The 25,583-nt window shown below is 37.4% G+C and overlaps 2 protein-coding genes across 6 annotated transcripts in view; one reads left to right on the plus strand and one right to left on the minus strand.

Annotated features, from left to right (window-relative positions):
* CORIN (corin, serine peptidase) overlaps positions 1-16,633 on the plus strand; it is a 220,436-nt gene extending 203,803 nt beyond the window's left edge. Inside the window, exons 20-21 of the mRNA XM_068542232.1 lie at positions 150-283; positions 16,334-16,633. Of these exons, the coding sequence (XP_068398333.1) occupies positions 150-283; positions 16,334-16,516 (317 nt within the window). The 3' untranslated portion in view covers positions 16,517-16,633. The remainder of the gene's footprint in view (positions 1-149; positions 284-16,333) is intronic.
* Positions 16,634-20,912: 4,279 nt separating this feature from the next.
* The window catches only part of ATP10D (ATPase phospholipid transporting 10D (putative)), a 128,557-nt gene continuing 123,886 nt past the window's right edge, over positions 20,913-25,583 (minus strand). For all 5 annotated transcript variants that reach the window (XM_068543007.1, XM_068543008.1, XM_068543010.1 and 2 more), the window contains 2 exons: positions 25,512-25,583; positions 20,913-22,402 (listed from right to left, as the gene is read on the minus strand). The exon at positions 25,512-25,583 is cut by the window's right edge and continues 116 nt beyond it. In XM_068543007.1, the coding sequence (XP_068399108.1) occupies positions 22,072-22,402; positions 25,512-25,583 (403 nt within the window). In that variant the 3' untranslated portion in view covers positions 20,913-22,071. The remainder of the gene's footprint in view (positions 22,403-25,511) is intronic.

A 25,583-nucleotide genomic window follows, 5' to 3' on the forward strand; every position in this document is an offset into this window, starting at 1 on the left:
TCCAAATGAGCTTCGTCTTTGAAATGACATTTTAAGAGCATGGTTTTCTTGGCATAAAGATGTTATCATCTCATATTTGGCTAGCCTCAGTTTTGAGTCGTTTTACCCTCATATATTTTATTTCTTCTTCTTTTTAAACAAACATCCAGTGCCTGTTAAGCTGCAAGAGGGAGAAGTCCGCATTATTTCTCTGGGGCAGTGTCAGTCCTACTTTGACACGAAGACCATCACCACCCGGATGATCTGTGCCGGCTATGAGTCTGGCACAGTTGACTCGTGCATGGTAAGTTGCTTTCTGGTTACCAAGGAGATTCAGTTCAGCAGTAGGTTCAGTGGGTCCATAGAAGCCCATTCGTATTCATGTGTGGCCCTTTGGGAACATGTTTTGAAAATAATTTATTACCAAATGTTTAATTATTCGCAGGGTGTTTTCCTTTATTCAGGACCCAAGCAACCCCCTGAGTAACCTCCTTGCCCCCTACTCAGGTTGCCTTCTGCTTTCTCACCTCTTGCATGGGGTCAGCACCCTGGGTCAGCAACAGGAGGAGAAGCAGTTGTTCTGGTCCATCTCCTTGGACCAGTTTAGTGGCCAGGACAAGCAAGTTTCTGAGAGCAGCTAGTGGTACCCAGAGCTCCAACCAGGTTGCCTCAGGAAGCAGGGGACAGACACCAAGGGCATATTCAACCATCGGGGTGATGGCACTGAAGCCCATACAACACCCCAATCTCCAGGGTGTGTGACAGACCCACCTCCGTCTCAGGAGTTGATCACACTGGCATTGTCTGGGCCTGCACGTGATTGCCAGCATGTCTTCAAATATCACTGAACACGACCTTTAGACTCAGCATTTCTGGTCACAACAGTTCATAGAGTATGCTAACTTAGCAATGCAGGGAAGCATTTTTTTTTTTAGAATTTTTGAATTTTATTTTATTTATTTTTTTATACAGCAGGTTCTTATTAGTCATCCATTTTATACACATCAGTGTATACATGTCAATCCCAATCTCCCAATTCATCCCACCACCACTTCCACCCCCCCGCAGGGAAGCATTTTTACTTAATAAACACTCATTGCATCTTATACTGGACTGGCTCCCAGGGGAGGATGAAAAAGGGAGAGCACTTAAAGAAGCTTGTAACAGAGTGGGGAAGGCAGTTATTGCACTACAGTGCTATGAAGCACCTTTGCTATTTCACTGCTTTGGAGTAGATCAAATTGCCCCCAAGTTTTAGAATTGAAGAAGAGATGCAACAGTGCTATTGCCCCTGACCCAACATAATAAAATGACAGTTTTGATTGTCCATTTCAGAATAGAAATGGCCTGGTGGTGATTTAGACAGTTGTCATGGGAAAGAGGGAGGCAGGCTCCCTTGAAGTTTCACTGAGTCACCTTCCCTTCTGTCCTCTGGCCCCAAGTCATCCAGCTGAGGTGGGCAGTGATAGAGGAACCCCTGCCTTCCATGCAAGAGGCCTAGGTTTGATAGACCAAAGCCAAAAAAAAAGTGACTAGGAGGCAGCGTGGTGTCAGGGCTAGGACACATGATTTGCAACCTGAAAGGTCTGGGTTGGCTCCCATCTCTGGCAGTGAGAACAATGTGGCCTGAAGAAGTTAGTTATTTAACCTCTCTAGAATATTTTCTCCCAAGTAAGATGGGGCTGATTCTGTCTGATTTGCAGCGTATTTTTAGGATTAACTGGGTTAATGTCCCAATATTTTAACATATCTGTATATGACATCTGGCATATGCCCTCAATGAATATCAACAATGTGAATGTTAACATCTACCAGTTAGTGCTTACTGTGTTCCAGGATCTCTTCTAAATACTTTCTAATAACTCACTTAATTCTCACAGTCATCTCTTGTGGCAGTATCTGTGTTTTTCCTATTTTACAGATCAAGAAAACAAGGGACCAGAGAGGTTAAGTAATTTACCCCATATCACCCAGCAGTAAGGTGGTAGAATGAAGAAATGAATGTAGGCAGCCTGGCTTCAGAATTCAAGTGCTTGGTCACTACACTATTCTAAATGTGAATACATTTCTCCCTGTTGCCAGCATGATCTGGAGGTCTACCAAAAACTAGTTCCTCTTCATCTCTTGGTAACTGCTAAATGGAGGGGATAGAAGGTGATTCTTTGAAAGAGAAATGAAGGTCCAACACAGCCACAGGCATAGGCATGTTCATATCGTAATGTCTAACAGGAAACAGGTCCTGCCAACTTCTTTAGTGGTGGGAATTCCGCACTGTTGATATCTTAAATGCATACCAGATGCTCTCTAACACAACTCCAGGTAGAAAACAAAACACAAAACAAACAAAAGCTACTTTTTACCAAGTCGGGAGCAAGATTATGCACCAGAACCTCTCATTACCTTCCTTAATTGCATCAACAGGTCACATTGGAAGCCATGGGTCCTTTGTTAAGGTCTAGAAATCATGGAACTCAGTATTGAAACCAAACATAAACTTTGGCCTAAAGCCCAATATTATGAAGAAGAAAAGAGGACCAAAAACCAGACAAATTGTACCTTTAGCTGTATCCCCCTTTTGTTTTGAATTGATGCTTCTTCACCTCTTGTTTTCCAACTAACAAATGTCCACCTGCCTCATTAAGCCTAGCTCAAAACCCACTCTTATGGGGACCCTGTGTTCCCCTCTGGCTGGAAGTAATCACTTATTCCTTTGAAGACTCATTTATTTATAGCCCTTAGATTTTGCTTTCATGTAAAGTTTTTCTCATTACCCAAGTGGACTTTTGGCCCCTTAGGGACAAAAGTAGCTCTTTACTTGTGTAGACTGTAGCACAGAATCTTGCAAAAATTAGATGCTAGATAATTATGTGGCTAAGTTTCTGATGTGAAGTGTAGAGATGCTGACCTGTAAATACCCCATTTTAATCACTCTCTGGCATAATAAGTAGCTCAACCTAAATAAGTCAGTATCTTAGTATTTCTTTTATATAAGAGGAGATGAAAAAATTGTGGAATATGTCTAATAAAATTGTTTCCAGTAAATTTTGCTTAAAAATCAATTAGGCTTTCAGACAGAACAGCTTAGCCTCTTGCAAAATCTATGCTTATTAGTTAGGTTTACGGCATTGGTAAGTTATGAATGCAATGTTCACCACTTCTAGGAAGTGGCATGATATATTCAAAGTCCTGAAAGGGAAAAACCTTCAACCTAGGATACTCTACCCAGCAAGATTATCACTTAGAATAGAATGAGAGATAAAGAATTTCTCAAAGAAAAAACTAAAAGAATAGAGCAACACTAAACCTACCCTAAAAGAAATATGGAAGGGTCTTCTCTAAATATTGAAGAAGAAGGGTCTTCTTCTTTCTCTAGAAAAGAAGCAAGAATCTATTGGAAAGGAAAAAATCACAATAGGAGAAGCAAATATGTAAAAGGATTGAAGATCACTTAAATAGGCCAGTACATAGATTAAAAAGCAAAAAAAAATTTTTTTTGTAAAAGCAATTATAACTACAATTAACAGCAAAAGAATAAGTATGAAGATGTAAAACAGAACATCAAAAATCACAAAATGTGGGGCTTCCCTGGTGGCGCAGCGGTTGAGAATCTGCCTGCCAATGCAGGGGACACGGGTTCAAGCCCTGGTCTGGGAGGATCCCACATGCTGCGGAGCGACTGGGCCCGTGAGCCACAACTACTGAGCCTGCGCGTCTGGGGCTTGTGCTCTGCAACGAGAGGCCACGATAGTGAGAGGCCCGCGCAACACGATGAAGAGTGGCCCCCGCTTGCCGCAACTAGAGAAAGCCCTCGCACAGAAACGAAGACCCAACACAGGCAAAAATAAATAAATTAAAAAAAAAAAAATCACAAAATGTGGGAGAGTGGAGTACAAAAATGTAGATCTTTTAGAATGTGTTTGAACTTGTATGACTAGCAGTTTAAAGATATAATGGGTCAACATACTTGAAATCCATAGTAATCACAAATCAAAACACACAGTAGGTTCACAAAAACCAGAAAGAAAGGAACTCAAGCATACTACAAAAGAAAATAATCAAACCACAATAGGAAAAATAAAAAGAAGAAATGAACAAGGAAGAACTACAAAAACAACTGGAAAACAAGGTTTAAAATGGCAATAAGTACATACCTATCAATAATTATGTTTTAATTTTTATTTTATATTGGTGTATAGTTGATTTACCATGTTGTGTTAGTTTCAGGTATACAGCAAAGTGGTTCAGTTATACATATTCATATATCCATTCTTTTTCAGATTCTTTTCCCATATAGGTTATTACAGAATATTGAGTCAAGTTCCCTGTGCTATACAGTAGGTCCTTGTTGATGATCTGTTTTATATATAGTAGTGTGTATATGTTAATCCCAACCTCCTAATTTATCCACCCACCCCCCCCCCCGTCCTTTCCTCTTTGGTAACCATAAGTTTGTTTTCTAAGTCTATGGGTCTATTTCTGATTTGTAAATAAGTTCATTTGTATCATCTTTTTAGATTCCAAATATAGGTGATATCATATGATATTTGTCTTTCTCTGACTTACTTCACTTAGTATGATAATCTCCTGGTCCATACATGTTGCTACAAATGACATTATTTCATTCTTTTTAATGGCTGAGTAATATTCCACTATATATATGTAGCACATCTTTATCCATTCCTCTGTTGATGGGCATTTAGGTTGCTTCCATGTCTTGGCTATTGTAAATAGTGCAGCAATGAACATTGGGGTGCATGTATCTTTTCAAATTATGTTTTTCTCTGGACATTTGCCCAGAAATGGGATTGCTGGATCATATGGTAGCTCTATTTTCAGTTTTTCAAGGAACCTCCATACTGTTCTCCACAGTGGTTGTACCAATTTATCTTCCCACCAACAGTGTAAGAGGGTTCCCTTTCCTCCACACCCTCTCCAGCATTTATTGTTTATAGACTTTTTGATGATGGCCATTCTGGCCAGTGTGTAGTGATACCTCATTGTAGTTTTGATTGGCATTTCTCTAATAATTAGTAATAATGAGCATCTTTTCATGTGCTTTTTGGCCATCTGTATGTATTCTTTGGAGAAATGTCTATTTAGATCTTCTGCCCATTTTTTGATTGGGGTGTTTGTTTTTTTGATATTGAGCCACATGAGCTGTTTGGATATTTTGGAGAATAATCCTTGTTGGTCGCATGTTTGCAAATATTTTTACCCATTTTTACAGGTTGTCTTTTTGTTTTGTTGATGGTTTCCTTTGCTGTGCAAAAGCTTTTAAGTTTAATTAGGTCTCATTTGTTTATTTTTGTTTTTATATTCATTACTCTAGGAGGTAGATCCAAAAACATGTTGCTGCAATTTATGTCAGAGAGTGTTCTGCCTATGTTTTCCTCTAAGAGTTTTACAGTATCTGGTCTTACATTTAGATCTTTAATCCATTTTGAGTTTGTTTTTGTGGGTGGTGTTAGAGAATATTCTAATTTCATTCTTTTACATGTAGCTGTCCAGTCTTCCCAGCACCACTTATTGAAGAGGCCGTCTTTTCTCCATTGTATACTCTCGCTTCCTTTGTCAAAGATAAAGTGACCATGTGTGCGTGGGTTTATCTCTGGGCTTTCTATACTGTTCCATTGATCTATAAGTCTGTCGTCATGCCAGTACCATACTGTTTTAATTACTGTCGCTTTATAGTATATTCTGAAGTGAGGGAGCCTAATTCCTCCAGCTCTGTTTTTCTTTCTCAAGATTGCTTTGGCTATACGGGGCCTTTTATGTTTCCATACAAATTTTAAGATATTTTGTTCTAATTCTGTGAAAAATGCCATTGGTAATTTGATAGGGATTGCACGGAATCTATAAATTGCCTTGGGTAGTCTAGTCATTTTGACAGCATTGATTCTTCCAAGCCAAGAACATGGTGTATCTTTCCATCTGTTTGTGTCATCTTCGATTTCTTTCATCATTGTCTTATAATTTTCTGAATAGAGGTCTTTGGTCTCCTTAGGTAAGTTTATTCCTAGGTATTTTATTCTTTTTGATGCAAAGAGAAATGGGATTTTTCCATAATTTCTCTTTCTGATCTTTTGTTGATAGTGCATAGAAGTTCAACAGATTTCTGTGTATTAATTTTGTATCCTGAAACTTTACCGAATTCATTGATGAGCTCTAGTGGTTTTCTGGTAGCATCTTTGGAATTTTCTATGTATAGTTATTATGGCATCTGCAAACAGTGATGGTATTCCTTTTTCTTTTCCAATATGGATTCCTTTTATCTCTTTTTCTTCTCTGATTGCCATTGCTAGGATTTCCAAAACTATGTTGAGTAAACATGGCAAGTGTAGACATCCTTGTCTTGTTCCTGATCTTAGAGGACATACTTTCAGCATCTCATTGATGAGTATGATGTTAGCTGTGGGCTTGTCATATATGGCCTTTATTATGTTGCGTTATGGTCCCTCTCTGCCCACTTTCTGGCCACTTTCTGGAGAGCTTTTTTTTAATCATAAATGGGTGTTGAATTTTGTCAAAAGATTTTTCTGCACATATTGAGATGATCATATGGTTTTTATTCTTCAATTTGTTATTGTGGTGTATCACACGGATTGATTTGTGGATATTGAGAAATCCTTGCATTCCTGGGATAATTCCCACTTGATCATAGTGTATGATCCTTTTAATGTATTGTTGGATTTGGTCTGCTAGTATTCTGGTTGAGTATTTTTGGGTCTATGTTCAGTGATATTGGCCTGTAATTTCCTTTTATTTATTTTTGTGGTATCTTTGTCTGGTTTTGGTGTCAGGGTGATGGTGGCCTCATAGAATGAATTTGGGAGTGTTCTTTCTTCTGCAGTTTTTTGGAATAGTTTCAGAAGGATAGGTGTTAGCTCTTCTCTAAACGTTGGACAGAAATTGCCTGTGAAGCCAGCTGGTCCTGGGCTTTTGTTTGTTGGGAGTTTTTTCATCACAGTTTCAATATCAGTACTTGTGACTGGTCTATTCATATTTTCTATTTCTTCCTGGTTCAGTCTTGGAGGATTGTACCTTTCTAAGAATTTGTCCATTTCTTCTAGGCTGTCGATTTTATTGGCATATAGTTGCTTGTAGTAGTCTCTTAGGATGCACTGTATTTCTGTGGTGTCTGTTGTAACTTCTTTTTCATTTCTAATTTTGATTTAAGCCCCTTACCTTTTTTTTCTTGATGAGTCTATCTAAATATTTATCAATTTTATCTTTTCGAATAACCAGCTTTTAGTTTCATTGATCTTTTCTGTTGTTTTCTTCATCTCTTATTTCATTTATTTCTGTTCTAATCTTTATGATTTCTTTCCTTTTACTAACTTTGGGTTGTGTTTGTTTTCTCTTTCTCTAGTTGCTTTAGGTGTAAGGTTAGGTTGCTTATTTGAAATTTTTCTTGTTTCCTGAGGTAAGATTGTATTGCTATAAACTTCCCTCTTAGAACTGCTTATGCTGCATCCCAAAGGTTTTGGATCATTGTGTTTTCATTTTCATTTGTCTCTAGGTATTTTTTGATTTCCTCTTTGATTCCTCTGGTGGTCCATTGGTTGTTTGTTTAGTAACATATTGTTTAGCCTCCACGTGTTTGTGTTTTTTACAGTTTTTTTTTCTTGTAGTTGATATCTAATCTCATAGTGTTGTGGTCAAAAAAGATGCTTGATATAATTTCAGTTTTCTTAAATTTACCTAGGTTTTTTGCTTTGTGGCCCAGCACGTGATCTATCCTGGAGAATGTTCCATGTGCACTTGAGAAGAAAGTGTATTTAGCTGCTTTAGGATGGAATGCTCTCTAAATACCAATTAAGTCCACCTGGTCTAATGTGTCATTTAAGGCCTGTGTTTCCTTATGGATTTTCTGTCTGGATGATCTGTCCATTGATGTAAGTGGGGTGTTTAAGTCCCTATTATTGTGTTACTGTTGATTTCTCCTTTTACAGCTGTTAGCAGTTGCCTTATGTATTGACGTGCTCCTACGTTGGGTGCATATATATTTATAATTGTTATATCTTCTTCTTGGATTGATCCCTTGATCATTCTGTACTGTCCTTTTCTGTCTCTTGTAACAGTCTTTAAAGTCTATTTTGTCTGATACGAGTATTGCTACTCCAGCTTTCTTTTGATTTCCATTTGCATGGAATAGCTTTTTCCATCGCCTCACTTTCATTCTGTATCTATCCCTATATCTGAAGTGGGTCTCTTGTCAACATCATATATTCAGGTCTTATTTTTGTATACATTCAGCCAGTCTGTGTCTTTTGGTTGGAGCATTTAATCCATTTACATTTAAGGTAATTATCGATATGTGTATTCTTATTGCCATTTTCTTAATTGTTTATGATTTGTTTCTGTAGGTCTTTTTTCCTTCCCTTCCTCTTTTGTTCTCTTGTGATTTGATGACTATCATCTTTAGAGTTGTATTTGGATTGCTTTTTCTTTTTTGTATGTTTATCTATTGTAGATTTTTGGTTTGTGGTTACCATAAGGTTTTTAAAAATTTTTTTATTTTATATTGGAGTATAGCTGATTTACAATGTTGTTAGTTTCAGGTGTAGGGCAAAGTGATTCAGTCATACATATATCTAATCTTTTTCAAATTCTTTTCCCATTTAGGTCATTACAGAATATTGAGTAGAGTTCCTTGTGCTATACAGTAGGTTCTCATTAGTTATCTATTTTAAATATAGTAGTGTGCGTATGTCAATCCCAAACTTCCAATTTATCCCTCCCCCCCAACATTTCCCCTTTAGTAACCAAAAGTTTCTTGTCTTAGTTTGTGAGTCTATTTCTGTTTTGTAAATAAGTTCATTTGTATCATTTTTCTACGATTCCGCATATAAGTGATGTCATATGATATTTGTCTTTCTCTGACTTGCTTCATTTAGTATGATAATCTCAGGGTCCATCCATGTTGCTGCCAATGGCATTACTTCATTCTTTTTAATGGCTGAGTAATATTCCATTGTATAGATATACCACATCTACTTTATGCATTCATCTGTTGATGGACGTGTAGGTTGCTTCCATGTCTTGACTATTGTAAACATTGCTGCAATGAACATTGTGCTGAATGTATCCTTTTGACTCAACCATGAGATTTTGATATAGCAGTCTATATGTATAAAAGATGGATTTAAGTTGCTGGTTTCTTAATTTCATATGCATTTCCAATATCCTACATTTGTATTCTCCTCTTCTCATGATTACCGGTTTTGATATCACACCTGCAGGGAGACGATTTCCTACCTTTACTGTATGTTTGCCTTTACTGGTGAGCTTTCCCATTCATAATTTTCTTGTTTCTAATTGTGGCCTTTTCTTTTCTGCCTAGGGAAGTTCCTTTAGCAGTTTGTTGGCGTTTTGTTGTAAAGCTGGTTTGGTGGTGCTGAATTCTCTTAGCTTTTGCTTGTCTGTAAAGGTTTTGATTACACCATCGAATCTGAACAAGAGCCTTGCTGGGTAGAGTATTCTTGGTTGTCGGTTTTTCCCCGTCGTCACTTGAAATATATCATGCCAATCCCTTCTGGCCTGCAGTTTCTGCTGAAAAAGCAGCTGATAACTATATGAAGATTTCCTTGTATGTTACTTGTTGCTTTTCCCTTGTTGCTTTTAATATTTTCTCTTTGTCTTTAGTTTTTGAAAATTTGATATGTGTCTTGGCATATTCCTCCTTGGGTTTATCCTGTGTGGGCCTCTCTGTGCTTCCTGGACTGTAGTCCATGTTTCCCTTCCCATGTTAGGGAAGTTTTTGGCTATTATCTCTTCAAATATTTTCTCAGGCCCTTTCTCTCTCTCTTCTGGGACCCCTATGATGCAAAAGTTGGTGCATTTAATGTTGTCTCAGAGGTCTCTTAGACTGTCCTCATTTCATTTTCTTTATTCTGCTCTGCAGCAATGATTTCCACCAATCTGTCTTCCAGCTCACTTATTTGTTCTTCTGCCTCATTTATTCTGCTATTGATTCCTTCTAGTGTATTTTTCATTTCAATTTTTGTATTGTTCATCTGTTTGTTCTTTAAATCTCCTAGCTCTTCGTTAATCATTTCTTGTATCTTCTCAGGCTGTGCCTCCATTATTTTATTTTTCCAAGATCTTGGATCACCTTTACTATCATTTCTCTGAATACTTTTTCAGGCAGATAGATTGTCTATCTATCTCCACTTCACTTGCTTGTTCTTTTGGGGTTTTATTATCTTGTTCCTTCATCTGGAACATATTTCTCTGCCATCTCATCTTGTCTAAATTTCTGTTTGTGGCCACCATTTCTCAGGCTGCAGGTTTGTAGTTCCTCTTGCTTCTGGTGTCTGCCCACTGGTGGGTGAGGTTGGTCCAGGGGATTGTGCAGGCTTCCTGGTGGGAGGGCCTGGTGCCTGCGCACTGGTGGATGGAGCTGGTTCTTGTCCCTCTGGTGGGCAGGGCTGTTTCAAGAGGTGTGTTTAGAGGCAGCTGTGCATTCAGGATGACTTTAGGCAGCCTGTAAGTGGGGCTGTGTTGGTTGTTTGGCCTGAGGCATCCCAACACTGGACCTTGCAGGCTGTTGAGGGGGGCAGGTTTCAGTGCCAAAATGCTGACCTCCAGGAGAGCTCATGCCAACGAGTACTCCCTGGAACCTCTACCACCAGTGTCCTTGCCCCCAGTGAGCCACAGCCGACCCCCACCTCCCCAGGAGACCCTCCAAGATACACAGGTAGGTCTGGCCCAGGCTCTTATGGAGTCACTTCTTTGCCCTGGATCCCAGTGCACATGAAACCTTGTGTGTGCCCTCCAAGAGTGGAGTCTCTTTTTCCCCCAGTCCTGTGGAGCTCCTGCACTTTGAAGGCCTTCTCATGCACCGCTGGCCTTCAAAGCCAAATGCTCTGGGCTCTCCTCCTTCCTGATGGCCAGATCCCCAGGCTGGGGAGCCTGACATGGGGCTCAGAACTCTCACTCCTGTGGGAGAACCTCTGTGATATAATTATTTTCCAATTTTTGGGTCACCCACCCAGTGCGTATGGGATTTGATTTTATTGCAAATGTGCTCCTCCTACCATCTTGTTGTGGCTTCTTCTTTGTCTTTGGATGTAGAATATCTTGCTAGGTTCCAGTCTTTTCTGTCGATGGTGGTTCAGTGGTTGTGATTTTGGTATTTTTGTGAGAGGAGGTGAGCTCAATTTCTTCTACTCTGCCATCTTGTCTCCTCCCATGTCAATTATTACCTTAAATGTCAATGGAGTAAATGATCCAATCAAAAGACAGAGTGACAGATTGAATAAAAAACATGAACCTACAATATGCTGCCTAAAAATGTCTCACTTTAGGGTGAAAGACAAACAGCCCCAAAGTGAGGGGATGGAAAAAATATTTCATGAAAATGGAAACAATAAGAAAGCAGGGGTAGAAATACTCATATTAGACAAAACAGACTTTAAAACAAGGGCCATAAAGACAGACAAAGAAGTGTATCATATGATAAAGGGATCAATACGAAAAGAGGCTATTATACTGATTAACATATATGCACCCAATATAGGAGCATCTAAATATGTAAAAGAAATACTAATAGACATAAAGGGAGAAATTGACTGGAATACAATAATAGTAGGAGATTTTAACACCCCAGTGACATCAATGGACAGATCATCCAGACATAAAATCAGTAAGGCAACAGAGGTCCTAAATGACACAACAGACCAGTTGTACTTGCTTTCAAGCACACATGGTACATTCTCTAGGATAGACCACATACTAGGTCACAAAACAAGCCTCAACAAATTTGGAAATCATTTCAAGCATTTTTCCTGACCACAATGGTGTGAAACTACCACAGAAAGAAAAACAGGAAAAGAGTGAACACGTGGAGACTAAACACCATGCCACTAAAAACACCAATGGATCAATGATGAAATCAAATAAGAAATCGGAAAATGAGAACAAAACGTTACAAAAATCTATGGGATGCAGCAAAAGCAGTTCTAATAGGGAAGTTCATAGCAAAAAGGCCTTCCTCAAGAGATAAGAAAAATCTCAAACAACCTAACCTACTAGCTAAATGAATTAGAAAAATGAGAACCAAAAAAACTCAGTCAGCAGAAGGAAGGAAATAATAAAAATTACAGAGGAAATAAATAAATAAAATAATAGAGATTAAAAAAACAATAGAAAAGATCAATAAAATCAAGACCAGGTTTTTTGAAAAGATAAACAAAAATCAACAAACTTCTAACCAGGCCCATCAAGAAGAAAACAGAGGATCCAAATAAACAAAATAAGAAATGAAAGAGGAGAAATAACAACTAATACCACAGAAATACAAAAAAAAATAAGAAAATACTATGAAAAGTTATATGCCAACAAATTGAACAATCTAAAAGAAATGGACAAGTTTCGAGACACATACAGCCCACCAAAACGGAATCAAGAAGAAACAGATAATTTAAACAGATTGAGCACTGTAAGTGAAATAGAATCTGTAAAAGAAAACAAAACAAAACTCCCTGCAAACAAAAGTCCAGGACCTGATGGCTTCACTGGGGAATTCTACCAAACATACAAAGAAAAGCTTATACCTATCCTTCTCAAACTATGCCAAAAAATTGAAAAGGAGGGAAAACTCCCAGAGTCACTCCATGAAGCCACCATCACCCTGATACCAAAATCAGACAAAGACACTACAAAAAAAGAAAATTACAGGTCAATATATTTGATGAATATAGATGAAAAATGTATCAGTGTAATGTGCCAGATTATCAAAAGGAAAGACAAAGCACATGATCATCTCAACAGATGCAGAGAAAACATTTGAAAAAATTCAATATCCATTCATGATAAACATTCTCACCAAAGTGGGTATAGAGGGAACATATCTCAACATAATAAAAGCCATTTGTGACAAACCTACAGCCAACATAATACTCAATGGTGAAAAGCTGAAAACCTTCCTGCTAAACTCAGGAACAAGACAAGGGTGCCCACTCTCACCACTTCTATTCAAAATAGTATTGGAAGTCCTAGCCACAGCAATCAGACAGGAAAAAGAAAAAGTATCCAAGTTGGAGGGAAAAAGATAAAACTGTCACTATTTACAGATGACATGATACTCTATATAGAGAATCCTAAAGTCTCCACACAAAAACTATTAGAACTAATAAATGAATTCAGCAAGGTAGCAGAATACAAGATTAATATACAGAAATCTGTTGCATTTCTTTACACTATGAAATATCAGAAAGAACATTTAAAAATCCTTTTTAAAATCACATAAAAAATACCTAGGAATAAATTTAACCAATGAGGTAAAAGACCTTTATACTAAAAACTATAAAACATTGTAAAGGAAACTGAAGATGATTCAAGGAAATGGAAAGATATCCCATACTCTTGCATTGGAAGAATTAGTATTATTAAACTGGCCATACTACCCAAAGCAATCTACAGATTTAATGCAATCCCTGTCAAAATACCCATGACATTTTTTTCACATAATTAGAACAAGTAAACCTAAAATTTATGTGGAACCACAAAAGACCCAGAATTGCCAAGGCAATCCTGAGGAAAAAGAACAAAGCTTGGAGGCATAACCCTTCCAGACTTCAGACTATACTACAAAGTTACAGTAATCAAAATAGCTTGGTATTGGCACAAAGACAGACATATGGATCAATGGAAAAGGATAGAGAGGCCAGAAATAAACCCAAACACTTATGGTCAATTAATCTATGACAAAGGAGGCAAGAATACAATGCAGAAAAGACAGTCTCTTCAAAAAGTGGTGTTGGGAAAGCTGGACAGCTACATGTAAATCATACCTTATAGAAAAATAAATTCAAAGTGGTTTAAAGAACTAAATGTAAGACATACCATAAAACTCGTAGAAGGTTACATAGGCAAAACATTCTCTGCCATAAATCGTAGCAAGATTTTCTTAGATCAGTCTCCCAAGGCAAAAGAAATAAAAGCAAAAATAAACAAATGGGACCTAATCAAACTTAAAGCTTTTGCACATCAAAGGAAACCATCAACAAAACAAAAAGATAACCTACAGAATGGGAGGAAATATTTGCAAATGATGTGACTGACAAGGGGTTAATATCCAAAATATACCAAATTTTCATTTTGGGTATATAAACAGCTCATACAATTCAATATTGAAAAAACAAACAACCCAATGGGCAGAAAACCTAAATAGATATTTCTCCAAAAACGACATACAGATGTCCAAAAGACACATGAGAAGATGCTTAACGCCGCTAATTATTAGGGAAATACAAATCAAAACCATATGATGTATCACCTCACATTGGTCAGACTGGCTATCATCAAAAAGTCGGCAAATAATAAATGCTGGAGAGGGTGTGGAGAAAAGGGAACCCCCTTCTACACTGTTGGTGGGAATTTAAATTGGTGTAGCCAGTATGGAAAACAGTACAGAGGTTCCTTAAGAAACTAAAACTAGAGTTACCATATGATCCAGCAATCCCTCTCCTGGGCATATATCTGGAAAAGATGAAAACTCTAATTCGAAAAGATATATGCACCCCATGGTTCATGGCAGCACTATTTACAATAACTAAGACATGGAAACAACCCAAGTGCCCACCAACACCTGATTGGCTTAAGAAGATGTGGTACAATGGACTATTACTCAGCCATAAAAAAGAATGAAATAATTCCACTTGCAGCAACATGGATGGACCTAGAGAATAGTATACTTAGTGAAGTCCAAGAAAGACAAATATTATATGATATCACTTACATGTGAAATCTAAAAAATAATACAAATGGATCTACACATAAAATAGAAACAGACTCACAGACATAGAAAACAAACTTATAGTTACCAAAGGGGAGAGGGAGGGGGGAAGGGATAAATTAGGAGTATGGTACTAACAAACTACTATACATAAAGTAGATAAGCAACAAGGATTTACTGTATAGTGCAAGGAACTATATTCAATATCTTGTATTAACCTATAATGGAAAATAATCTGAAGAAATATGTAACTGAATCACTTTGCTGTACACCTGAAACTAACACAATATTCTAAGTCAACTAAACTTCAATTAAAAAAAAAAAAACAGATCACCACTTCTACAAAAGCATACAGCACAATCATAAAGTCAATTTTGGTTTAATAGCAGTTGTATTCAGTAGCATTTCTAAGAAACAAGATAACCTAGTAGTTATAAAGTTGGAGTCATGTGCCAGACTGCCTGGGTTTAACTCCTAGCTCTGCTAATGAACAAGTTATAAAACTCTGCTTCAGTTTTATCATCTCCAAAATAGATATAACAGTTATAATTATTATTATATATTTAAGTAATTATATAAGTAATAACATGTAAATAATAATAATTATTATTATTAACCTGTAGGGATTTCATGAGGATTAAATGAACTAATACAGGGAAAGTGTTTAGAAGAGCATCAATAAACATGATTTTTACTACTCCCCGACATTACAAAGTGGGAGGACCATAGATGCACTTCCAAGTTTGAAATTCTTGCAGGGCAAGGAGTATTTGTAAATTTCTGCCATGAGTCCACATACTTACTTATTTTCTAGGGTATCAATCCTTCTCTTTGGAGGTCATGCAGAATACATCTCTCATTCTCATCTTTTCAGATGTAGCAAACATTAGCATTTTAAAAGCCATAGTGTTTTTCTGTTAATTATATGTGGACAAAAAAACTGAGTAAAACTTGCCTGCAACACCTAAACTTAAATATCAAGAATGAAAATCACTATGCATGTGAAATAAAATGTAGGTTATAAAATAAATAATGTTTTACTGTAATTAATTCTTATGTGGTATTTTCTGTTTAAGCATGCTAATTTTTTTCTATTAAATACAGTAAGTGGTCTTACTTAATGCATTCATTCACATAGCAAGAATCTTGAAAGTAATGAATTATTTTAGAGTATTTTTCTAGCACTTTTTTTTTGTGGGAAAACTATCCTTGAATGTTCCATTTTGGGTATGTTCTACATTTATAAAGTGGATCAAAATTAAAGAATGAAATCAATTATGAGAGACTCAGTTCTGATATGCTAAATTTAAAAAAAAGTTTGATATATTTTCATTAAGTGCAGGAAATGACAAAAAGTCCTCTGATTTCATGGAAGAAAAGAATATAGTCCTTTCCCAAGTCATTTCTATTCTTTTAAAGATCAAGATTTAAAATGTTCATTTGAAAGTTCTGTTTATGTAGTGGAAAGCTCTCAGGTTGACAATGAGAGCTTTGCTGAAATTTTTCAGGATATTGGTTAAAAACCGGGTTTGGCTTTATTTTACCCTCAGATAGCCTGGACGCCATGAGGTCTCTGACATACCAGTGACTAACATCCACTACTCTTCATTACAGGGTGACAGTGGTGGGCCTCTGGTTTGTGAGCAGCCTGGAGGACAGTGGACATTATTTGGCTTAACTTCATGGGGCTCTGTCTGCTTTTCCAAAGTCCTGGGACCTGGAGTTTATAGCAACGTGACATACTTTGTCAAATGGATTGAAAGACAGATATACATCCACACCTTTTTCTTAAACTAATTCCAGAGACGATCAGAGACTTTTACCTGCGACACTCAGAGCAAACAGCCTTCTCGACAGTGGAGGACTTCCTGCAGAGAGCTGTGTGAAAGCACTTTCACGGACGGTAATGCTCCGCAGTGCACTGCCAATGTTCATGTTTGTCTTGGTCTAATTTTATGCAGCTTTTTTTTTTTTTCAATTCTATTTTTCTCTTACATCAAGTTGAATGAAAATCTTTTAAAAACCAAAGCAAAACAGAGTTTGTTCTTTTGCCAGGAAGGCCTAACCTTGACTGTAACATGAAATGATCAACCCTGGAAAGAGAAGAGTGAGGGGACTAGGGTAACAGGTTAGAGAAAGTTCCCTTTTGTCCAATCACAAAAAGGACATTGAGATCCAGGCTGACTAATCTTTGCCAGCTTTTGTTTCTCAAGCACAAGAGCATAATGGCAAATTACAGTATTAACATCGGAGACTTGCTTTTGATTTATTAAAAGCCAAGATAATTTACATGCTTAAGTTATTTACTATTACTCTTCTAAAGTCTGCATAATTCTGAGAACTTATGAAAGACAGAGCATCCATTTAGGTAGCTGAAATAGCAAATCACATTGAGCACAAAGCTCTTTTGACATCAATATTAACACTTGACATGCTTGGACTGCCCATTCTGAATTTAAACCAAGATTGTAATTTTATAGAAAAGTCTCCATAGAACCTTCCTAGAGCCGGGGTTTGTTCACTGTGTATCACTTAGCCAACTGAGATTTCGACAACTAGGAAAATACCTGTGGGAAATATTTCATTCTGCCTATGTGACAATGAAGTTGAGATTAAACTTTGCTATAGGAGGATTTGCTTTAGAGTAGAGAGATGCAATTTTTTAAAAGAAAATTAAATTGCACCCCACCCCTAATTAAGTATTTTCCAGTTTTCTTGTGTTTGTCCATACCAATAAAGTCACAGAAATGTACCTGAAAGCACCGTAAAACTTTGCACAGAGAAAAACATTTTGTAATTTTCCTTGAAAGATGTTTAATATCTGGTGTTGCCATTTCTTCCCACTGATAATTAAAACAAAAATTTAAAGATGCTTTTAAGCACTAGGCCACTTTACACACATCAATTTTGAAGTAATTAGTGGTTACAGTATTTTTTCCCCACAAAAAAGCTTCAAAACACAAATCTTCACATGCACCTACTTAAATTAGTCAGGCTTCCATTTTGCAACATCCAAATGCCTTTTGAACAAGTAGGATTCCCTCCACCAGCAACCTGGGCTGCCTCAGCATTCCCCAGAGACTACCTGCAATTTTATACGTGTCTTTTTTGTACTCTTTTCTATATGTGTGCGTAGGTGACATTTGAAAAGTTGTCTTGACACTTTCCACATTATTCATCTCTTGTTCTGTAGTTTATATAAACCTATTGAGAATGTAAAATCCGGCAACCGAATTGTGGTCACAACTGTATGAAAGTTTAAGAACATATGTCAGTTTTGTTATACTTATAGGTACATAATGTAACAACATATGCTCAACTTATGTTCAGTGAAATATACATATTGTACTTATTTTAAGTAACCCTTAATACAAATAAAATGGTATAATCTTCTTTTTATGGATATAAAACATGGAGCAAGCCCCAGAAAACAGTGCCTCCCACTATTATAGTTGGCACCCAGTTTCCCACGAATCAAAATTTTCTTGTCTTATATCTCACTCCCCCAGGAACATGCTCCTTTATTTTAGATGGAAGATGGCTCTTTGATTAGTCTGAAATGAGAGGTTGCTAGCAGTCTCCAATAACCCATTGAAGGTCCAAGGAAAACTTCAGCCCTGATAAGAAGGCAAGGATCTTTCATGCCTAGAGCACATTTTGGGAATCTGATCCAATTCTTTTATAAATCTTTTTGGGTAAAATTGTATCACACATGTATACCTTTAATTTTTTTTTTTTTTTTTTTTGGCTACTAGGAGCAGATTAGGGCTCCCCCAAATTTGGTGAAATACACTGAATACCGAAATGCAACAGACCACATCAGCTTGGGTAACTTTGTGTAAAAGAGTTATTGTAGAATAGCCAAAGCAATCTTCAGAACGAAAAATGGAGCTGGAGGAATCAGGCTCCCTGACTTCAGACTATATTACAAAGCTACAGTAATCAAGACAGTTTGGTACTGGCACAAAAACAGAAATATAGATCAATGGAACAGGATAGAAAGCCCAGAGATAAACCCACACACATATGGTCACCTTATCTTTGATAAAGGAGGCAAGCATATACAGTGGAGAAAAGACAGCCTCTTCAATAAGTGGTGCTGGGAAAATTGGACAGGTACATGTAAAAGTATGAAATTAGAACACTCCCTGACACCATACACAAAAATAAAACTCAAAATGGATTAAAGACCTAAGTGTAAAGCCAGACACTAGCAAACTCTTAGAGGAAAACATAGGCAGAACACTCTATGACATAAATCACAGCAAGATCCTTTTTGACCCAGCTCCTAGAGAAATGGAAATAAAAACACAAATAAACAAATGGGACCTAATGAAACTTAAAAGCTTTTGCACAGCAAAGGAAACCATAAACAAGACCAAAAGACAACCCTCAGAATGGGAGAAAATATTTGCAAATGAAGCAACTGACAAAGGATCAATCTCCAAGATTTACAAGCAGCTCATGCAGCTCAATAACAAAAAAACAAAGAACCCAATCCAAAAATGGGCAGAAGACCTAAATAGACATTTCTCCAAAGAAGATATACAGATGGCCAACAGACACATGAAAGAATGCTCAACATCATTAATCATTAGAGAAATGCAAATCAAAACTACAATGAGGTATCATCTCACACCGGTCAGAATGGCCATCATCAAAAAATCTACAAACAATAAATGCTGGAGAGGGTGTGGAGAAAAGGGAACACTCTTGCACTGTTGGTGGGAATGTAAATTGATACAGCCACTATGGAGAACAGTATGGAGGTTCCTTAAAAAACTAAAAATAGAACTACCATACGACCCAGCAATCCCACTACTGGGCATATACCCTGAGAAAACCATAATTCAAAAAGAGTCATGTACCAAAATGTTCATTGCAGCTCTATTTACAATAGCCAGGACATGGAAGCAACCTAAGTGTCCATCGACAGATGAATGGATAAAGAAGATGTGGCACATATACACAATGGAATATTACTCAGCCATAAAAAGAAATGAAATGGAGGTATTTGTAGTGAGGTGGATGGACCTAGAGACTGTCATACAGAGTGAAGTAAGTCAGAAAGAGAAAAACAAATACAGTATGCTAACACATATATATGGAATCTAAGGGGAAAAAAAAAAAAGTCATGAAGATCCTAGTGGCAAGATGGGAATAAAGACACAGACCTACTAAAGAATGGACTTGAGGATATGGGGAGGGGGAGGGGTGAGATGTGACAGGGTGAGAGAGTGTCATGGACATATATACACTACCAAATGTAAAATAGATAGCTAGTGGGAAGCAGCCGCATAGCACAGGGAGATCAGCTCAGTGCTTTGTGACCGCCTGGGGGGGTGGGATGGGGAGGGTGGGAGGGAGGGAGATGCAGGAGGGAGGAGATATGGGAACGTGTGTATATGTGTAGCTGATTCACTTTGTTATAAAGCAGAAACTAACACACCATTGTGAAGCAATTATACTTCAATAAAGATGTTTAAAAAAAAAAAAAAGTTATTGTAGATAAGACCCTTTAAAGGCTTCATACAGATCCCAAATCTCTTTTGCCTGAGGGCCAGAAGTGTTTCAGAACCCAGAATTTTAAAAAATTTAAAAAGCATTATATTACAACGTTTAGCACCCAGTAATAAAATCTTAATATTTTCGTAGCAAAATATATGAATAATTACATTAAATAAATAAATAGCCTTACATCTGTTTAAGACACTGAATTTGTGCCTAATTTATGAAAACTTTTTCAGTTTTCAGAGTTCTTGAGATTGTGGAATTGTGGATAAGAGATTGCAGACCCATAACATGAAGACTCAAGACTTTCCTCTACTCATATGTACAGATACTTTACATCCTGGAGATTGACCTTTTCTCTTAGTCTTTTGGACTCACTCTTTTTATCCTTAGATTCTAATCTTTTATTTGCAAATGAATATATCTCTAAATTTTTATTTATTGGAAGATGCTGATCTCAAGGAATGAATGCCAGCTGCTATGAGGATCACTGACTTTTCCGTGTAAGAAAAGGTAAAAACATTATTCTGGTAAAAGGTGTGCTTTGGGATTTTCCTTCTAAGCTCTGGTACCAATTACTGTTGGATTTGGTGAGTATCTATAGGAGCAATGACAGCTTTTTGTATATGTTATTAAACAGTTTATTTTAAAAAAAATCATAAGAAAGACGAAAGCTACCTCCATTAGCCATATGGGATTTTGAATATTCTAGAAACCAGTCTGTATAAAAGACCACTTGCAATAACATCAGAAGGCTACAAAAAATGTCAGACTAGGACAGTAGGTAGCAGGTAGAAGATTAAGCCCTGAGCATAATACTTGAATAGTCATTAAGAAGAGCTTCATATAGACATGGAACATTAGCATGGAAATTTCATGAAGGAAATTCTGGGTGGCCGACAATTTTCAGATGGACAGATATAGACTTTTAAAAGAACTCAACAAGAATATATAATCTTAAAATAATACCTGGCAGTTTTGGTAGGAACTAGTTTCTTTGTTTCAACTAAAACCAGCATACATGATTTGCAACAGCAATTAACTTTATATAGACATTCTTGTCGTAAAATGTATTAAAAAACAAATCTAAGAACCTCATGGAATCCTCCTGAGAACCACCTGTATTAGTGTCAGTTCCATAATATCTCATTTTTAGAGGTTGCAACAGCAGAAAAGTTGTAGGGTATTGTAAAGACTATAAACCCTCAAATGATCTCCTGAAGACTGTTCTGAAATTGATTGTCTCATTTTGATTAGGCTATTGTCAGTTTTAGAATACGGGAAATTGACAAAGGGCCCCTAGACTCAGCTGATTTTGTATTCCTTACCTATGGCCTCTGTTTCCCAATTGAAAACATCTGCACAGAGGTATACCTCATAAAAAGTCTTCTGTTGACAGGAAGCAGAGAGAAGAACACATCTCCATGGAACCCTGGCATCCCTGCTGCCCGTTACCAGTGAAGCCTTCCACCTCAGGAGAACACTGAAATGAGCAGATAGTAAAATAAATATATGTCTCAAATGAATTCCCTTGAAAATATCTGCATTTCTAGAACAATTAAAATGCTTTTACAAAATCCAAAAAGTTTCCTAAAAGCATTTGATCCTGAATTAAATATTTCACTTCTTTAAACTCTGTTCAGGTCAAACTCTAACCTCCTTCACAAATGTCTACAAACATACAGTAAAGGTCATCACATTAGCTTTTCCAAGCCCAGTAAAATGTTCTTGTCCCTTAAGGAAAAATCCAAGTCATGCTGGTTTGGTAGAGGAGCCTCTTCAAAGGCCCTCTTCCAAACTTGAAGGACTACTTGCAACTCCAAGGAGGATATTCTGCTTTTTTAATCCTTTGAGGGTCCAGCCATCCCTGAGGCCTTATTTTCAGAGTAGTCTGAGTCTAAAGCAGTTTCACATACAGATAAATTTCCTTGCTCAACAGCACAAGAAGTTGCCGACATCACTGCAAAGACAGCAGAAGGGTCAGAAATGGGTATTCTCTCTGACTTAACAGCTGAGTGGTCAGAATACTTAGATGTCAACTGATCCATCTTTCCAGCCTCTTTCCACTTCTTGAGAGCTTCAGTCCTCTCCTCTGCAGGCAGTCTGTCAAAGTGTTTTGCCCTCAGAATTGGAGATGGGAACAGGGATCCCTGAAGAACTCTGTATATAAACCTAGGTTACAAAAAGCATCACAAGATTACATTCACCTCAAATGCATTATGGGACACAAAAAATACTCACCAATTAAAAAAAGTAGAAGGGTCTGATGACCCTTCTTGAGGTAAAGGGGGAGAATAAGTGAATTATAAAATGGAAATAATAACAATATTAAATTAATATTTGTAAAGCACTGAGAAAATAGTTCCTGATTGTCAAATAAATAAAAAATAAAACCTGTAAAAGGAGAGATACCAATAGTGCTACAGCCTTAATGTTAAGTTAAATGAGATAATACATATAAAGCAGGCCAAGCATTGGCACACAGTAAGTGAGTATTTTTTTAAATGCTAGCTATTAGTTTCCTATGGCTATTGCAGCAAATTACCACAAACTTGTCCCTTTCAGTCCAAGCTGATAGTATTTATGCTGCTATAGCATTCACAAAAACCTTGTGAGTCTCCAATGTATGTCATGGGTATTTACACCATTAGATAAGAGGGTCCTCCACAGATCTTTCCTGTATATCTCATCTCCTTCCTTGGTGACTGCTGAGATGGTTGAGAGGATCTATGAGTCACACACCTGATCTCTTCAGCACTAGCAAAGGCTGTCCAGCCACACTCTGGGCCTTCTCTCCAGAGCATACGCCCAACAGCCAATCTCCTAATTTTAGCAAATTTGAAATCTGGATAGGCTGAGAATTTTCTAAATCTAGTTCCTTTGGGCTTAACAGTACTTCCCTCAGTCTCGTTTCTCTCACATTTTTCTATAAGCAGCAAGAAGAAACCAGACCAAACCTTCAAAAATTTGCTTAGAAAACTCCTCAGCTAAACATCCAAGTTCATCACTTACAAATTCTGCTTTCCACATAACAGTAGAACACTATTCAGCTATGTTTTTTGCCACTATATTGCAAAGATCCCCTTTCCTCCAATTTCCAATAACATGCTTCTCCTTTCCTTCTGAGACCACACCAGCAGTGCCTTTAATTGTTCATATTTCTAGCAACATTCTATTTATGACCATTTACATGTTTTCCAAGATGATATGGCTCTCTCTGCCCATGCTTCCTCCTTGCTTCGGAATTTTCACCAGCAGGCACTGTAATGTCCATACTTCTATTGACAGTCTGTTTAAGGGAGTCTAGTATGTTTCTATTATGTGCCTCAAAATTCTTCCAGGCTCTGCCCATTATCTAATTTCAAAGTCTATTTCACATTTTTAGGTATTTGTTACAGCAGCACCCACCTTTCTGATACCAAAGTCTGTATTAGTTTCCTATAGCTGCTGTAACAAATTACCATAAATGTGCTGGCTTAGAATAACAAAACCTTATTCTCTCACAGTTCTGAAGGCCAAGAATTCTGAAATCAGTTTCACTGAAACAAAATCAAGGTGTTGGAAAGGCCATGCTCCCTCTGGAGGCTCTAGGGGAGAACTCATTCCTTGCCCCTTCTGGCTTCTGGTGGCTGCAGGCATTCCTTGGCTTGTGACCAAGAGATCTCTGCTACCATGGTCAAAGTGCTTTCTCCTTTTCTGTCAGTGTCAAATCTCGCCCTGCTTCTCTCTGATAAAGACACTTGTGAGGGCATTTAGGGCCCAGCCAGATAACCTCCCCATCTCAAGATCCTTAATCACATCTGCAAATTCCTTTTTTCGCTAAATAAAACATTCACCAGGTTCCAGGGATTAGGACACGGATATATTTTAGGGGGTCAGTTTTTTCAGCTCACCACGACAATATTAGATAAAATTGTACCATTAATGCTCTTGAAGAAAAATTTCAGGCTATAACTTAAAAGTAATTGTTTCTTCATAAATTCTAAAAGTTCATCTTGTCAGTTTTTAATCTGAAAGCTGGTAATAACAGTGAACACTACAGAATCATCTCAGTTTACCAGTGATATTAAGTATACAACTGTAACCACCACAGAATGACTCAGGTGGGTTTTTCTTATGCATTTCTAGAACGGATGTCTTTCAGCAACAAAGGGTTTGTGCCCATTGTGCCTTATGATTGTGTTACAGACTGGGGTTGGCAAACTTTTGTCCAATGGACCAGACAGTAATATCTCAGGCTTTATGAGCCAAATAGTCTCTGTTGGAACTGTTCAATTCTGCTGTTGTAGTGCAAAAGCAGCCATAGACAATACTTAAATTAGTGAGTATGTCTATGTCCCAATAAAACTTTACAAAAGCAGGCAGTGGGTCAGATTTGGCCTGTGAGCCAATTTGTCAACCCTGTTAGAGAATAATATTGAATCACCATTTGACGCTCATAGCATGTTTAAAAAGGTAGAACAGCTATTTCCTATAGTGTTTTCAGCTAAACAGATAGATTTTATAAAACTATAAAGGGGAAGAGCTCTGAAGAGTTCAAGAAATCTATAGATTAGAAACCCACGCATACTTCTTAGCCATTTCCATCCCATACGATATGAGAAATCAAATTAAACTCAAATGGGAAAGTAACTGAAGTCAGAGAAGGGAGGTAAGTTTTCAGTGTTTATAGATCGCAGCAGAGATACGTGTCCCTCAGTACCCATTCTTCTTTTTAGAAGCCCCCAGATTTTAGCCACTCAGAGTCTACATACCCAGGTTCTAGTTAATGGGATATAAGCAATGATGTGTACCACATCTGGGTCATGACAATACAAAAAAGAATAAAAAAGAAGAAAGATGGAAAGCTGCATGCCTTCCATCTTCTCTTTCTCCCTCCTGCAGGTGGAGATGCAGGGATGCAGGGACCCAGGACCTGGATGTGCTGGTGGTGAGTCATCTTTAGTCACGCAGATGAGGGCAACACCCTTGGGAGATGGCAGAAGAAAAAGAGGAAAGGAAAGGATCTAGGTCCTCGAATACCTTTGTGAAGCAAAGCTGCCCTATCCCTGTGGACTATCAACCAGACTAGAATTTTCCTTGAGAGAGAAATAAATTTTTTCATTTGCTTAAGCCACTTCTGTTCCCTGGCAAAAGAGTTAAAACCAATATTTTAACTAGTACACAGACTGACTTTTCCACTACTAAACAGGATGGTCTACTGTCTATTCTTAGCAGTCGCTTGACGAATTCTAAGCCTATGACTTCACTTACTCTCTTGATGATAAAATAAACACCGTACCTGGGCAGAAGAGCAACACAGGTTGTGAGAACACAAACTAAGTAGAACACTGGATCCAGCATGTGCTCCTGC

Source organism: Eschrichtius robustus, chromosome 4 (genome assembly GCF_028021215.1).
Source record: "Eschrichtius robustus isolate mEscRob2 chromosome 4, mEscRob2.pri, whole genome shotgun sequence".
NCBI classification, from domain to species: Eukaryota; Metazoa; Chordata; class Mammalia; order Artiodactyla; family Eschrichtiidae; genus Eschrichtius; species Eschrichtius robustus.